The 16,286-nt window shown below is 51.1% G+C and overlaps 4 protein-coding genes across 4 annotated transcripts; all 4 read right to left on the bottom strand.

Moving 5' to 3' along the window:
* Window positions 1-143: 143 nt before the first annotated feature.
* On the bottom strand, window positions 144-6,060 carry BKA67DRAFT_523821 (uncharacterized protein; the record flags this gene model as incomplete). The annotated part of the gene is made up of 2 exons (XM_046098510.1): window positions 144-206; window positions 268-6,060. 2 exons carry the CDS (start codon window positions 6,058-6,060, stop codon window positions 144-146), a joined length of 5,856 nt encoding a protein of 1,951 aa, XP_045954669.1.
* A 2,491-nt stretch (window positions 6,061-8,551) lies between these two features.
* BKA67DRAFT_539973 (uncharacterized protein) lies at window positions 8,552-9,033 on the bottom strand (the record flags this gene model as incomplete). The annotated part of the gene is made up of 2 exons (XM_046100713.1): window positions 8,552-8,831; window positions 8,918-9,033. The coding sequence occupies 2 exons, from the start codon at window positions 9,031-9,033 to the stop codon at window positions 8,552-8,554; spliced, it is 396 nt and encodes a 131-aa protein (XP_045954668.1).
* Window positions 9,034-9,516: 483 nt separating this feature from the next.
* On the bottom strand, window positions 9,517-11,685 carry BKA67DRAFT_579705 (major facilitator superfamily domain-containing protein). Its single transcript, XM_046103784.1, has 4 exons — window positions 10,888-11,685; window positions 10,589-10,830; window positions 10,132-10,488; window positions 9,517-10,049 (listed from the first exon to the last, which is right to left on the bottom strand). The coding sequence occupies exons 1-4, from the start codon at window positions 11,345-11,347 to the stop codon at window positions 9,708-9,710; spliced, it is 1,401 nt and encodes a 466-aa protein (XP_045954667.1). The 5' UTR covers window positions 11,348-11,685; the 3' UTR covers window positions 9,517-9,707.
* Window positions 11,686-12,571: 886 nt separating this feature from the next.
* On the bottom strand, window positions 12,572-14,518 carry BKA67DRAFT_539971 (uncharacterized protein; the record flags this gene model as incomplete). The annotated part of the gene is made up of 1 exon (XM_046100712.1): window positions 12,572-14,518. One exon carries the CDS (start codon window positions 14,516-14,518, stop codon window positions 12,572-12,574), a length of 1,947 nt encoding a protein of 648 aa, XP_045954666.1.
* Between the last annotated feature and the right edge of the window lie 1,768 nt (window positions 14,519-16,286).

The following is a 16,286-nucleotide window of genomic DNA, read 5'->3' as shown; positions in this document are numbered from 1 at the left end:
CAACTTACTCGTCTTTACTATGTAGCATTGTATCGTTGCGAATGGAAAGATGTTCTGTGCCTGGGTGCCCGCCAAACTCTGTAGCCTGCTTACAATGCCATAAAATCGTATACGCTCATGGTTCGTCCTCATCTCGTGCTTGCTTATGCAAAGTAGCTCTTCCACAGCACACCTTCCAAATCTTCTAATTGTTCAGAGGTAAAGTACTAGATCAAATATTAGCTCTTGTTCATGCCTTTGTCGCGCCGTAAATCCGGAGATACTCACCTTTTGGTCAACTCCCCAACTATCCTGCCTCGTCTTCTTGAACTCACTCAAGATGCTCTTGGTTGCTTTGCCCACAACACCAGGGTCACTCGCTGCTTTCCTCGCAAGAAGTGCAAGGACTTCAGGCATCCATGACGGCGGTGGCGTGGCATATGGGAAAGCCTCAATTAACGATCCCAAACCAAGCACAGCTGCATGTCTCCGAACGACTTGCTGTGTCTGGTTCACTGGAGTGTCTGTACCGGGCAGCTTCTTCTTCGGCATGGGGTTCTTGGCTAGCTGTGACTCGAAACGTTTCTTCAATATCTTGATGATTGGATTACGAATCGCAGCCGGCGAGCACCGAATCATCCCGGCAAGTGTGGCGCCAGCGACTGTTCGTACCTCGAGTTGGGGATCTGCAAGCATATCGCCCACGGCATCGAAAAGAAGCTCGCGCTGATTAGGTCCAGTCAGGAATAGACGTCGGAAGTAAATGACCTGCATGTTGACCAGGGCGCGCAGTCGTTGATGCCATGATGTAGCACTCTTACCGATGCGAATCAGAGCATTGATGAATGCATCATCTTCGCCAGATCGGAAAGGAATGTTGGGCAGATGGCGGTAGACGTGGTAGGCAAGTCTCATGAGCTCTGGGTCTTCTTTGACGTCCATCATGTGAAGAAGTTGATCCATAAAAGGGTCTGGGAAGAACGAGACCAGCTGTGTGCATTCCTGGGACGATAACGTGCTGTCCAACCACGTCAAAACCGTCTTTGATCCAGACGTGTACGACGAAGGCGTCTGCTGTCCAGGCTCGCGCTCATGTCTCCACTTCTCTAGTCTACCAAAGACTTCCTTCATGGTGGACGAGAATTCTTCCGAAGGTCGATAAGGTCTTATGCCAATTGTGGATTCCGTCTTGTTCTTTTCGAGTAATGCAGAGACATTCTCAAAAGATTCGTGATATCTTGTGCGATAGATAGTGGCAATGACTCTACCGATTGATTCTCGCACCGACTTGTACGGATGGTCAATGTGAGCGAGAAAGTCCTCAAGAATCGGTTTCTCGCGGCGGAAATGCCATCCGCAGTCATTGATCAGGATTTCAAGGAGAAGGACCTTGGATGACTCCTTGAAGGCCGCGTTAGATGACATGTCGAGGCGGAAGGAGCTAAGGCTCTCAACCAATTCATGGGCACGGCGAGGATCCTTGGTATCGATGATAAAGTGCAGACATGTGCTCCAGTAGCTCAGGTTCTCGGGCGTCAGGTTGTCAGCAAAAATCTTCAGCATTAGAGGTTGAGCAAAGCCCCACGCACGATCCCGCATATCGATTGGATCGTCAGCTGAGCCAGCCAGCATGGCGCCGATGATCTCAGCTGTTGCTCGATGTTGGTGCTTGTCCGAACCGTCACCATAGATCTCTAATGTCAGCTCTTTCACATCCTCGAATTTCACTGCCGTTTGCTCATAGTTCATCAAATCGAACACGTGCATCAAGAGTATGACGTTCTGACTTCTGAACCTATCCGAAGAGGTATCGCGCGGTTCCTGCTTCATGTGCTCGAAGCACTTCGCAAGCCACTCTCTGGTGAGGAGCTCGCCAATCTGCTTTCGTGCAGCGATTTCAACATCATCGTAGTCGTCAAATCGATTCGGTTTAGCTTTTGATGCTGAGAACTTCTTTCCCCATACAAGCCACCCAACGTGATCTGTGTCCACGTAGTATTCGGCATTTTGAGGATGTGTAAACTGATCTAGGAACTTCTCCGTGTATGCTACATCACCCTTTGGCACGGTCACGGTGATCTTGTTTGAGTCCTTCTCCTTCTCCTCGAGAAAATCTCTGTAAGAGTGGTTGTAGACTGCGCGCTGGTCAATCACTGTGAAAATATTGGAGAAGGCAGTCATGAACCCGCTTCTAAGACCAGGGTGCTGATCATTCGCGCCGCTGACTGCCAGCTCAATGAACTCTGGCGGCGCAACTGTGTCGAAACGTAGGCACAGATTTGTTGCAAAAATGGCACACCTGCTCGCTGTCTTCCAGTGCGATCCCTTGGCTATCTTGACCAGCTCTAAGCCAAGCTCGGCCTTCCTGGCTTCAACCTTCTTTCTGCGTTCGAGGATAAAGTTGTGGCGCGACGTGATGGGTTTTGAACAATCCTCGGATGGCTCAATAAGGCTAACAATGTCGTCATCCAAGAGAACCATGAGCTCAAAGCGCTTCCCAAACTCTATCATGGGATACAGAGCACTGGAGCCGAGGTTCTGGATGGAGGTTTTGTCAACGCCAGCTGCTTGAATGTACAGCCGCATCAGATCAGGTGCAAACCTCCAGTCTCTCATCATAGTCTTCAGGAGGCTTGTGAAAAAAAGCGTGTACATGGACCCTTTGATTCGGTCATGGTCTACTTCTGCCAATGCTTTACGGAACTTATCCAGAATAACGGGTATGACCAGAGGGCGTCCTCCTATGAGAACTTTGAGCGAAGCGTCCTGAGCGCCTTGCGCGACTCGCCGGACATCTGCATATGGAGAGACACACGACTCTGCTAGGTCCAGGAGAAGTCTCTTGTCGAGGTCGCTCTTGTTACGTACCGAGGCATTGTGCTTCGCTCGTTGCAAGTGATACGCATCAGCACGCTTGATGAGCAAGGGACGAGGGTAGGCCTTGCGTAGGGCACTAATCTTGAAGGGACCAACATCCGCTTTGTATAGTCTCTGCAGACGTTCGAGTGGGTGTGCTGACCTCTCAAAGCCAACATCTGTGATCCACATTCTATATGTGGAGTAGAGAGCGGTGAAGCAAGAAACATCATCTGCTTGGTGCGTATTAAGGAATGAGTGTGTCCGAGAAAGCAGTCGACCAATATTGTCACGAATGTCATGAATGCGACTGTAGAGTGGATCCTCAGGCTTGAGCAGGTATCCGCTCTGGTACTTGTACTGGGGCTTAGTTTCATCGTCCTCGCCCGCCTCGGCCAAGGGATCTTCCTCCTCATCGACATCCTTCATTTCATCATCGCCTTCGGCATCGGTATTAGTAGTACCATTGACATGACCATTTACTTCTCCTGAGGCGCGTTTTGGGTCGAATAATGTCGCGATACCTGATATGACAAGACGGATCTGGCTGAGTTGACGTGAAACCTCATCAGACCACTCCTTGTTCTTGCCCTTTCTGCTCACGGGCGCGTCATCGCTCATGAAAGATTCAAGTCGCTGCATTGCACCTTCAGCTTGAGCTTGGAAGACTTCCACAGCAAACTGCAGCTCTTCGGGAGTTGCGCGATGCCACTTGATCGTCAGATTTGCTGGGTCTGTTGCTCGGCCCCAGTCATCCACATCTAAGCCACGCTTGATCACGTCGGGTTCGTACAGGGCATTGTCAATGGGATAGGTATGCGTCAGGTTTAGCAAAAGGTGATGAATGAAGTTACTGATGTGTAGAGTCGGTAAGCCACGACACTTCTCCTGCATGTACTGCGCAATCTCGAAAAGTTCTTTCTTGTACTTGAGGGTTTCGCCGCCAACATGGACGACACACATGCTCAAAATGCTAACGTGCCATACAAGAGCTCGGTCTCGGGGGAGAACTTCTGTACCACTACTTCGATCAGAGGCTGCACCATTGTAATCGATCTCGTTGCGGATATTCACGATAAGCATCGGAAGGAATAATTTGAGCGTCTTTTCTGGGTTGACCTTGCATAACGCATTGCAGATCCATGCCATACTATCCCGAGCTTGATGCACAACATGTGTTGAGACAAATGTCGCCAACTTATCCAAGACTATCTCGAACAGCTCAGGGGAAAGGGAGGCGAAGAGTGGCGTAAGGGCTGCAGGCAATGTGTTGATGATGTTGTCTTCTGGTGAGCCTGTCCGAAGATGCGAAGAGTCGGGCAGATTTTCAAGCAGGGTGAAGACCTTGCCGAGGAGGGAGATGATAAATTCGCCAAAGCCTGCGGTTGAAGATCGAACGATGCTTGCCTCGTCTTCGTCGGACAGTTCGTTCTCGTAATCGATCTTCACATCCTGTCCTTCACGCTCCATGCGCTCCATCTCGCCCTGGACCCACTGCATGGCCAAGGTTGTGTCATGGACATCTGAGTTTGCTTTGGTCAAATTTACGAAAGGAATGCTATAGGCAACGCTTTGAATAAAGTTCAACGTGTACTGGGTCTTGTTGAGGTCATTGGCATCAATACCCGGCAGAGCGAGAGCGAGAAGAGCGGTAAGATGACAGCGGAATCCTTTTTGCTTGGACATGATGTTTGCAACCATCTGCAGACCACACAAACTAGATGTGGTACGATGGACTTCAACCAAACCTTGCAAGCTGGGGTAGAATCTTTGTAGGGCACCAGGAAGCATCAAGCCAGGCTCAAGGTAGGTCAGATTCTGGAGAGAGCCGAAGTACATGTTGGTGACCTTGGTACTCTTGCCAAACAGACCCATGAACGTAACCTCCCGCAAACTCAACACGAAGCGCTTCTTGAGATCATCGTTAAGACGTCGATCCGCGGGAGTGTCTTGCTCACTCTTCTGCTCCTTGTTCCATCGTGACACAAACATCTCCGTAAGATAGAATGTCAGCTGGGCAAGCATCTGGGTCCAGGCGCCTTGGTTGGATGGGTGGAAGAACGTGTCGATAGATTCCATCAGCCCTTCAAGGCTGTCCAATATCGAACTATTCTTGTCTAGACACTGAGGAGACAGCGATGATACGATGAATCGTGCAATAGTGTATGATATGGGATACTTCTTCTTGTCTTTCTCCAAAAGGAGGCCCAGACCAGAGGAATAATCCAAATTCGTGTAAGGTGAGTTGGCCTGGCCTACTGGAATCTCTGTTAGGCGCAAAATGGCTGTGAAGATCAGATCGGACTGTTCTCTGGCGAAGATGCCGTGCTCGGAGAAAGGTACGTGCTGGCATGACAAGTAATCCCTAGCCATTCGCGAGAAGATATCGAGGAAGACATTGTCAAATACCTTTGATCTGGTGTTCAAGGACCACAAATGGAAGAAGGTAGGGACAAAATCAGATGGTTGTGATTGGGGTTCTGTTGGGGGGCATGGCGTCGTGGGTACGAGGATATTGAGCGCCCCAACGACAATGTAGGCATTCTGCAGGTCCGAGGTGCTGAAGTAGGGCAGGATCTCGTCGAGCATAGCGCGCCGTTCTCTGGGGTCAATATAGATGGATGCTTGTAGACATAGCCTCCACATGTTCTTGAGTCCCCTCCTACGGGAAGAATGATGGGCAGGAGCCTCTCCGGGTAGCACCAACGACTTGATTTCTTTCCATATCGGTTTCCAGTCAAGTGTCAGATCATCTATTGGCTTGAGTAAATGCTTCCTCTTGGCCAGGACGGACACCATCCTGGAGAAGCGATCGGCGGAGCTGTTATCGAGCCCAGGAGCCAGAGAGAGGTGGAAATAGAGCTGGGCGAGGTTGGCCCGTAGCTCTCTCGGCATGTCGAACTTGAGACTGAGCCACGATTGCAATTGTCTTGTCCAGTGAATCGCGCCAGGCGAGAAATCTTCGGCTTTTATAGCAATGTATAGCTGCTTCAGTATACCCTGGAGTGCGGCATCGCGCTGAGCCTCCTCTTCCACAGGATATGGCAGTAGATCGAAGTATGAGAAAGTTCTCGGTCGGTATCGCTTAGTGTCGTCGCCGGCATCCGAGCCGGGGATGCCTGGGGATGTGGCTCGTGATATGGTCTCGCCAGATGCGAATGTGCTGAGGAATTGGGCAGCTCCCGACAAGGCTGCACCACCTATCGAGTCGAGTTGGTCTTCCATGATGGGTGGACGGAAGACCGAATCTTGGGTTCTTGACGAGAGGTAGGACAAGCTTGAGCTCGATGGCGTATGAGGGAAAGGCTGTTGTTACACGGGGGGATGCAATGGCGGGTAGACTCCCCTAGTCTTGTGGCAATGCGCCGTTGGATGGACTCTTTTCGGTAGAAGGCTGGGTATTTGAGGGGGGAGATCTCAAGAGGAATGATGGGTGCTAGAGAGATATGTTTGGGGAGGGCGAAGAAGTGCTAGTGATCTCGTGCTCCTTTGTGATGCCCAGTAACATGTCGCCGCTGGCAGCTTGTGGTTGTAATTGTGGCGGCGGTTGAGACTTCTGGCTGGAGCTAGTCTGGAGCTGGAGCTGGAGCTGGAGCTGAAGCTGGAGCTGGGGAGCTGGAGAATCTATCCAGTAGATAGCTTCGCTTCGGTTCAGTTGCAGTGGCACTGGCAGTTGCATTTGTAGTCGCAGATGCGACTGGTGGCTGTTCCCAAGAGGTACCTCTCGAATTCTAGAAGTGTGTAACACCACTTAGTCGGTCAAGCAGATGTAAGAATGAAAGGCATGTGATTCGCAAATAAGAAAATTCAGCTTATACTGAACCGGGCTGATTTGGCGGGATGGGTGCGCAGTGAAGTCGATATGATGATGACAGGCGGCCGGGTCCCGTGAGTTTGTCACGAGTCAAGACAAAATGTACAGTGCTAGTGAATGAGCAAGAAACGTTTGCAAGTTGGGGCCAATTGTGATGCGGATGAAGGTCTGCTTGCATGTGTTGAAGTGAAAGCCGCTGCAGCTTCAAAGTCGTTTGTATGTATGCAAGCTCGTCGCTTGTCGCTTGTCACCAATTGGTGCCCTTTGTCGGCTTGGGTCTTTCGCTTAAGGAAGTAAGGAACTCCTTGAGACGTGATGGAATTTTTGGGATGGCGATTTAGGGATGCTTCTTGAGTACATAGGGGCCCAACGAGGGGTGTATAGGGCGCTATTAGAGTTCCCCTAGACTACAAGTCATACATACATACCCAGGTTAGGTTAACCTAGAGCACATGTGTAGCATATGTAGCATCTTCTGGCCTATGGTCACTGTAGGCAGAGGAGGTATGTCGTGGCCGTTGGCGCGTGTGGCTCCGCCCAGGCGCTGAAACCACAAAGCAAAGCTGAAGCTTTACTTAGGTAGCACTATATTTGATGCGCTTCCGCCAGTCAGGTTAGCCAATTCTGTTCATCCCATAAGACTGAGCATATGTAGATATCGAACGAATGCACCAACGCACTTCATATGCTGCAATCTGGCAATCACACGCCCTTCTTCTTTCCCATCGTGCACTATGCCTTCTTGCTCCAACCTCGTGGATACTCAGGCAACCAACAGCATTGAACTGCTGACTCTAGCGTGCTGCAGCCGAATGCAGGGCATCCGAACAGGCTACAGGCCTGTGTGCGTAACACCAATGGGCAGCGATGATCTTGACCCTGACCACTGCCGGGGATGAGGGGATCTCACTCCCGTTTTGGACCTGGACACTCGAAATACAAGCTTACCTGAGCAATCCGCGAACCCGGTCGCGTGTCCGAGCACGTCCACTTACACTGTGTGCACCTCCCTGCGGCTGCCTGGCTAGCACAAGTCTCTCTACTGCTGCTGTCCGGGTGCTGCGCGTTTAATCGTATTCGCGGATGTCAACAGAAACGCATTGCGCTATTATACCGACTGATGCAGTGCAGCAGTACATATGGTCTGGACTCAACTCTCAAAGGGGAGACGAACTTGTTCTCTTCCGTCCTGGAATCTCGGATGCACATATATGTATGCTTTGCACCTTTTAGGCACCTTTAGCGACAGCTCATCACCCTCCAAGTTGCAGCGCACATGGCCTAATAGCGCATCTCGACGGTTTTAGGCGGCCAACACATTCGCAGGCGCATGTTGCTGCTCTGGCTTACCCAATTGTTCTAGAAACTTTCCATTGCGTACACAACGTTTTTGCCTGTCTCGCCGGACTCAATATGGATACAAGCCTTGCATAATCAGGCGTTGTTTCACCGTCATACATCATTATAACGTTTTGACACAGCAAGCCACTTCTATAGGAGGATTCAGGCTCACAGTCCGAGATCGCGAAAGCTCTGGCTCGCCGGAGACCCATGCGTGGACCGCCATCAATGTCTTACAACCCTTACCAATCGTGCTTCTTTTCATTTGTCAGAAAGCAAACTGGACAAGACGTGGTGTGGTGACTTCAGCTTGTAACGTAACACGACCCAACGATCCGGCCACGAAGCATTTCAAGCTTGTCGTCCAATCTTCACATTCACGACTTCTTGGGGTTTGGTGCAGACCACACAAGGTTTCATCACGGTATCCAACACTTGATGATATTTGTGCAATTTTAATCTAAGGATCGAGGTGCGATTTCATTCTGCGCAGGTCATGTCTGCTGTGCCGTATCGGACATCCAAGTACCATGAACCGATGATACTTCGAAGCCCTCCTCATCACTCGTACTCAAGCCAAGCCCCAACAAGTCCACAGAGCAAGAACGACGTAAATATATACTTCTGCGGGAACGCCGGCCCCCCGAACTCGGGATCCACGCCCATCGTGCCCTCCGGCAAGATGCTCAGCAGCCCCGTGATCCAGTATATGGAGCCCAGGAACGCAGCTATCTTCATGAACTCGCGATGAAGCTGCGGCGACTGCGCCTTGCGCCAGGTCCAGTACAAAGTTGCGAACGAGAGGATGCAGGCCAAGCCAACTGTCTGCGCGTTGTGGAACCTGTGTTTTGTCTTCAGGTCAGTAAACTGTCTCGCTTCTTCATTTTCCCTGGATCACTGAGGTTCGGGCAGGCATGGGAGCCGTACTTTGCATGTGGTGGCCAGTTTGGATTATACATGTGTGTATGGCTGAAGTAATCCGCCTTCAGCGTCCCAAAGCACATGCCGATGGCGTCGACGGTGAGCAGTATACGGCCCCACATCTTGTAGCTGAATAGACTTTAGCGAGCCTCAGAGGACTGTTTTTATTGATCAATACGCCAAGAAAATGTTAAGGCCCAGTTGTTGGAAGGTTATGGTCATATTATAGTTGTGTTGACGACACCACTTTGTTCTGACACGCGAATTGGTAATCCAGCGCTACTTCCAAATGTAAAATGACGTCGCTCCCCGAGACCTCGCGCTTCGGTGCCGACACTCACACCAAATCTCCGTGACCGAAGCGGACGATACGGCCGCTGCGCAGTTTCTTATGTCCATTGTACTTCATCGAATGCATGTTTTAACACACATGAGAACCCATGAGCCACGTGCGGCTGAGACCAATGTACTAACCTTAGGCTTTTCAAGCGCATGATTGGTCTCCACGGGATCCGGCACCGGTCCTGTTGATATGTAGATGTTCTCCACCAGAGACGGGACATAGACTTGTGATAGTCGGGAAGGATGAAAATGTAAAAGATCCAAAAAAAAGATTTGGTCATCAATGACAACCAACGTGTAAATATATATCGATTATAATATTCGCTGTATACCACGAGATATTCACCTAAGTCTATTCTTAACCACTTCGATTCTTACCCTCTCATGTACTATACTTCCTGGCTACCCGGCTCAGAAATGCCACATATCACTGACACTACTACTACACCACTAACTACTCCTTCTTCTTCCCAAACTTCGGCAGGCCCAACCACAGAATAGTGATAACGCCCAGCAGCGCGAGGATGATGGGCTGCAGTACCTGAACGCCCTTAGCCTGGGCGATAGCGCCGACAGCAAAGGGCAGGACGGCGGCGCCGCTGCCGCCGAACGCGGCCGCGAAGCCGATGGCGCCGACGTGCAGGTGCCGCGGCAGCAGCTTGGACATGGCGACCACGGCGGCGGGGAACAGGGGCCCCAGAAAGAAGCCTTGCAGCGAGACGGCCACGGCCGACACGACGAACTGCGGCACGAGCCAGAACAGGAGCTCCAGGCCCATGACGATGGGGAGGTAGATCTGGAGGTGTTCATATTTAGTTCTAGTCGCAAAATCGAAAGTAAACAGAATCGAGACAGGAGAAATATCTGAACGAACGTACGCTGATAGCCAACTTCTCCCCGATCCGCGGCGTCACAAACCCCAAGATCAGCCGACCAACGGCGATTCCCAGCCAGAAACCCGTCGCCGTCATGCCCGAGGCGAACTCCTCGCCGTTTCGGACCTGGATCATGAAGACCACGATCCAGCCGCCCAGGGCGACCTCGATGCCGACGTAGCCGAGGAGGAAGATGGCGCAGAGCCAGGTCACGCGCGCCGCGGGCCGCTTGGTGAGGGCATCCCTCAGCGAGCCCTTGTGCGATTCGCTCGAGTGACTCATGGAGGCCCGGTACGCCGCGGCGTTGGAAGACCAGAACGCTGCTATCGATGTGAGGAGTTCGAGGCCGGCCAGGCCGATCTGTTTGGATCATGTGTTGTCAGAACTTTGCCCCTGCCGTCTCTATTCATACTTTACTCGCCCTGTTCGTGGGGTTGACAGTCGATCTGAGGAAACTCACCATCACATAGTAAAATGAGTACCATGGCAGGCTTGCCTTGGTGACCATGCTTGTGGCAACCAGCGGACTGATGACAGCGCCAATGCCGTACAGGCCGTGCAGGAAGCCGAGCATCTCGTTGGCGTGGTCCATGTTGCCAATCCAGGCGTTCCAGGCTGCGTCAGCGAGGCCATTACCGTATCCGGCGATCATGAATGAGATGACCAGGACTGGATAAGGAGGATGTAGAGCAATGATAAGATCTAAATACCGTTTAGCATGTGCTGCAAAGCACAGGCGTGCATATAGGTTTCACTCACATGCGATGAGATGGCACGTAGCACAGATCATGGCCACACCGCGCTGCCCAAACGTGTAGTGGATCCAGTTGTTCATGAAGGCCGATGTGGTATAGCCGACGAAAGGTGAGAGGAAGATCAGCGAGACTATGAGGTAGGTGAGGTTGTAGTACTGCTCGATGTAGTGGATCAGGGCACCGTACGCAGCATCGTTGGCCCCCATGACCACAAAGCTCCAGAAACAAGCCGCAACCTTTGGGACGTTGCTGCGAGGATAATTCCACCGCTGCACGACATCCGTCGCGGTGCTCGGCGCCGGGAGATCCTCAGCGTTATCCCCCAAGACACCTGAGCTAGAGATGTGCTGTTGTGTCAAATCTCCGGGAACTGATGTTGATGGTCCTCGAGTTGATTTTGTGGAGGGTGCCAGACGGATTGGCTCCATCTCGACAACAGAAGTCGACGAGGATGAATACGCCATTGTGAGGAAACGTGCCTTTGAAGGCGGCTGTCTGTTGTTGACAAGTGTCTGCTCGCACAGAACAGCCGGAATGATGGACTGTGATAAGCAGCCAAGCTCGGGTGCTACAAATTTGGCTCGAACGAAACTAATGTAGCAACTGATGTCTCGCCTGCGAGGGCCAGCGAGGGATATTTAAATGATAGTACGACGAAAACTTACTCTACGCAGCGAGCACAGATGATCGATGTTGCACCATCGAGCGGAATACGGGCGGGAAATTATGTCAACATGAGGACAGAGTCACGATCTTCGATACAGATCACGGAACAATCCTCTTTGACTCCAAGACTTGGCATACTAGTATGGTGCGGGAGAAGTTCGGATGTATTGCTGACCGTCTATTCTAGTTACATAGTATTCCATCTGATCTCCAATGCATGGATGTCGTTGTCTCTCATTGGTCGTACATCGACAAGTTCGGCAACATTTCCGAGCCCCCTACTTGCAAAGACTTGTAAACTGGAGTCTTACTGCAGTGGCGGAGTTTTAATGCTGGATATGGTTAAGCGCACTCACATTACCGAGCAGCTTGACCAATGGGCAATAAAGCGACCAATTCTGCATTTGACTGCTGCAGCCCTGTGATTTTCCAATGCTTCAGCCCACAAAGTTCTACCGCTAGTGTGAATGTTGTTCGGGCCGCAATCCGGGGTTGGGTATGGCTCTTCTTTGCTCCAGACTAACCATAGTCTAAACTAGTAGAAATGCCAGGATAAAGTGCAGACCAGCAAAGGCTCGCTTGTTGATTCAGTTCATTGAGTCCAGATGTATAGTGAACATCAATATCATGATGAATGGATGTACTGCCTAGTGGACCTTTCCCTGGATGCAATAGTAATACAAATGTCAAAATTCGAGCCTATGCTGTGGATATCATACGTTGTGCATAGCTCTCCAAAACTCCAAAAGCCCGAGGTCGCCGCCTCATCCACCTCCTTTCCAACCCCAATGCTAAATGTGCGCGCCGTGTTGCTCCTGTATTTCCCCTGATGACTGTAATGAACTATTCTGCTCTTGCGAGCCATTATCTTGTGATTTCGGATTTTGTCCCCATCCTCGTCGCCTCCTACCAGTCAGGTCAGATTTTGACAGCTGTCTCTAGAGTGGTCTCGAGCCCCTCTTGGGTTTAACATGACCATTATGGCCGTTGTATCTAGCCTCTAAACATCCGCGGTAAGGTTCCTAGCGAGCACGGAGTTTATTAAACCATTTGCTCACGCTGCTCTTCCACCTATGGCGCTTTCTACTCTGATCTGTCTCGTCATGAGTAACTATGCCACGCGACTGGTTCAGCAGATTTGGTCGTCTTCCATCTGCTCCGTTTGAAACCGCGTTCTTGGTGGGAGAAGGCGGTCGCATTGGGGTCGTGGTGATGAAATCGGAGACGGGACGTTTACTTGGTGTCACAACCCCCGGACTGACGAGTGTTGACGCTGTCGGCTTGTTGGCAGACTGTCCTTCGTTTGGAATAGTTTCCAAGTCTGCTATGCCGGATAATGCGGTACTGTGACGATGGATGAGGTTCCATTCACCACTTAATACCCGCCTCCCTTTCGATCTGGTGCTGGACGTATCGCTGATCTCTGTCACCTCCGAGATGCGCTCGGCGTTCAGACGTTTCATTCGCGCAGCACCTGTCGAGGTGGCCCTTCTAGGAAGAATACCCGGACTAAATGTGCTCACCTCCTGAAGAGGAGGTTGAGAATGGCGCCAACGACCTGTCAAATTCCGCGGCACTGTAGGTGTTCCTACGTCTGAGCCAGTAGTATAGGAGCGGGTACGCTTTGGCACCTTGGTAGAAGCTAATGAGGCTGTGCTGGCGTTTTGTGGGATGAAATCTGCCGGTTTGAAACGAGGAACCCAACCATTTCGAAGTGCCACCCACAAGGCTGAGATCTGGATGAATGATTTTTGCCAGTCCTCAACCACTCGTGTCGTCCTCTGGTGGGCGCTTTCCTTCTCGTCCTCTGCGCCGATCGTCCTTCTTCGTTGTGTCGAGGTCGGGGGGTGTTTACTACATGACCGCGAGACTGTGGTATATGTGTCTGAAATATCCAGTGATGATGGCTGGAGTGTAGCCATGATTGGATGTTGACGAGAACTGGGATCAACAAAGCTGAATATGAATTTGCAATCTGGCGATGATGACCCAGGAAACGGGAAAGCCGAGGCTGTAATCGAGGAGGGGGATAATGGAGATGATGGCGCAGAAGTTGGGGGTGTCAATGGCATGGTGGAAATGGATTTCGTTTGCCTTCGAATCCAGCGGGCAGTCGTCGTGATGCCATGTTTGTCAATTGTTGTGAACTCATAGCCATTTAGGCGAGGAGCAGCGACCCAGACAGTGCCGTCAGGAAGAGCAATCTCGGCCTTGTCCTGCCCAGATAGCGGACTCAGGATGGCAATGATGTCCCTGTTCTTGATGCTCTCCTCGTCTCCATCACTATCGGAGTCATTCTCCGAGGCCGTATAATCCTCGCTCTTGAGTAACAGTACATCTTGTATGCTCTTTTCGCTTTTAATACGGGATAGACGGGGGAACCGCCTACAAAGGTGGGCGGCGATTGCGGTATTGACAATGCCAGAAGAAGGATAAACGTCTATGGCCGGTACTGGTCGCTGACCAGCAGGGACTTGTTGTAACTGAAGCAGTAATTTTGGGCGAATGTGCAGAAGACGCTGCTTCTTGTTTAGAGTTGGGGGCGCTTGTGCAAGGAGGTATGCAGTGCGCTGTCGCGTTGAGAGACGTCGCTGCCGGCGCGTTGAGGATGCAGCTCGGCTTGTGTCGCTGTCGCTAATGTCGACGATGGTGGAAGACTCATCCTCACTCATCTCTTCAGGTGTGCTGGCAGGTACTAGCTCATGCTCAACAGGTTCCAGAAACCTAACAACGTGCTCCGGCGGCGCAGGCGAGAAGTCAGACACAGGCCGAGGTCGGACTTTTTTAAGGGAGGTGGTCCGAATACTAGGAGAAGGTGAACGAGAGTCTTTAGGTGGTGATCGAGTTATAGGCGTGCCAAAGGAAGATCGTAGTAATGAGTTCCGTCGAGGAGAGGCATGTCCGGTTGCTGGGGGGTCCCTATTAGAGTATTCATGCCCATGCAGGCTGGCGCCCGAATGGAGGAACATGACGACGAGGTACGGTCCTCATTCGGTTCGTGCTTTCCTCGCTTGGAGACAGGACCAGGTGAGGTTCGAGGTTTATTCGGTTCAGCGGGGCTCCTGAAATGGGCTTATATTGAGAAGGTTCGCATTCGCCGGGGTTCCATATGAGAATCTCAGCCAACTAAGTTAACCTTTGGAAGCGCGCGATAGGCTTTCGACAGGACCAATTCGTATATCAAGTAAACACAATGTCTACCCAGAGTTTCCGAACCAACGACACCAAGGAAAAAAGAAAAGGAGAAGAAGGAAAGACAGAAGAATGATTCAGCAATCGACCCAGCCACTAGAGCAACCAGCTAGAGAGTAGTCGGTAACCTCAGGAGGCTGGCGAAGCTCAAGGACTCTGGGCCCCTAGGTGTGTAGCTGAAATTACAGTCCTGAATTAGGGGCTGTCCTTAGGGCTGAGCCAATTGCAGCGAAGCGACAGGCAGCGAAATAAAGCTTAGATCGAGCCGCAGATAGTGGACAGGGGTTTGTGGTAGCTTCAGGTAGAGCTGCGCATTCAGTCATGTAAGCAGCCGAATGTCAATATGTAGGTATAAGTAAGGGGGATAGACAGATGCGCCCGGGATGGTCGGCCGTGTATAATGAGTCGTTTATTATGGAGATTGCAAAACAGAACCCAAAAAAATTTGCGTCGAAAGTTTGGTCAACTGATGGGATGGGTGGTGAGGGAAGCGGTGAATTCGGGGTGTTCGGGCTAGGTGAACGGAGAGAAACTTGAGCATGAGACGAGCCCGAAAAAGGTATGCTGAATTCGCCTATGTGGATGCTAACCTCGATTCGATCTGATCTAAATAAGTAGGCGGGGACGCGCAGCGACACAATGCAAGCTTGCTTATGTAGAGGGTCCAAGTCGAACAGATCAAACACGTTTGCGGATGATCGAAGTCTAGGTGCCGAGCTGCCGGTGTCAAGCAGTGGAATTTGCTATTGGCTGTCAGGGCCTCCCCTAAGCCTGACCGCGAGGTCGATCCCGGGCGTACCACAGCAATTCGGCGAGTGGTTGGCGTGAGGGTACGGCGATCATTAACCGCTAGAGCTGTCAGGTTTGTGTAAGACGGATGATGCAGCCAACTATGTCACCACTATGGGATCTTCAAATTAACATGGCAATCCGGAATCGCATTGCAAGTCGGTGTAACACACCAAAGACCTTTATATCAACGGCACTGGAACGTCGGTGTGCCCCAGGCAGCAACAAAATGTAAAAGAAAGAGGATGTGCTGTATTAGCTCGATGCAGGCTTCGTGTAGTAATGGGCATGCTGGAATCTGAACAAACAACAGCGATCGAGCGGAGAGTATATTGTATGCAAGCAGTTGGGCCGCGCTGTACCGGGAGGATAAATCGGCACACCCATCGACGTGTGACGTTGATCATTTAAGTAATTGCGTTCTCTTCTCCATATAATAAAGTATATCTAAAGTCTGGTTGTTGTAAGCTCCAAGTTGTTTCTTGGAATTTCACCAGAGGCTTCTGCTCCTGTAGACCGAATGACGCCGCAGACAGGGTCTCTCCAAGGCCTGGGTGCCATGGGTACTAACGTTGGTATTATGAAATCACTCTCTCATCGTCATTAGAAATCAGGCCTCTGACCTCGCCTGAGCATCGGTACGATCCGAGGTACTCAATAATCAGATCAGATGACAACAGAATAGAACCTTGCCGTTGACGACCAAAGAATAAGAGAGAAGAAACGCCTCGGGCTCGGAATTCCTGGAGAATCCGT

This window comes from Truncatella angustata, assembly GCF_020726525.1.
Source record: "Truncatella angustata strain MPI-SDFR-AT-0073 chromosome Unknown BKA67scaffold_8, whole genome shotgun sequence".
Lineage (NCBI taxonomy): Eukaryota > Fungi > Ascomycota > Sordariomycetes > Amphisphaeriales > Sporocadaceae > Truncatella > Truncatella angustata.
This window is presented reverse-complemented; position numbering and strand designations above follow the sequence as displayed.

What these genes read in the sequence shown, in the direction of transcription:
- BKA67DRAFT_579705 (XM_046103784.1), bottom strand. Translation starts at nt 11,347, where the DNA reads ATGGCGTATTCATCCTCGTCGACTTCTGTTGTCGAGATGGAGCCAATC. An exon ending in TACGTGCCATCTCATCGCAT is followed by an intron (nt 10,831 to 10,887) that starts GTGAGTGAAACC and finishes AACGGTATTTAG; the next exon opens with ATCTTATCATTGCTCTACAT. An exon ending in ACTCATTTTACTATGTGATG is followed by an intron (nt 10,489 to 10,588) that starts GTGAGTTTCCTC and finishes TGATCCAAACAG; the next exon opens with ATCGGCCTGGCCGGCCTCGA.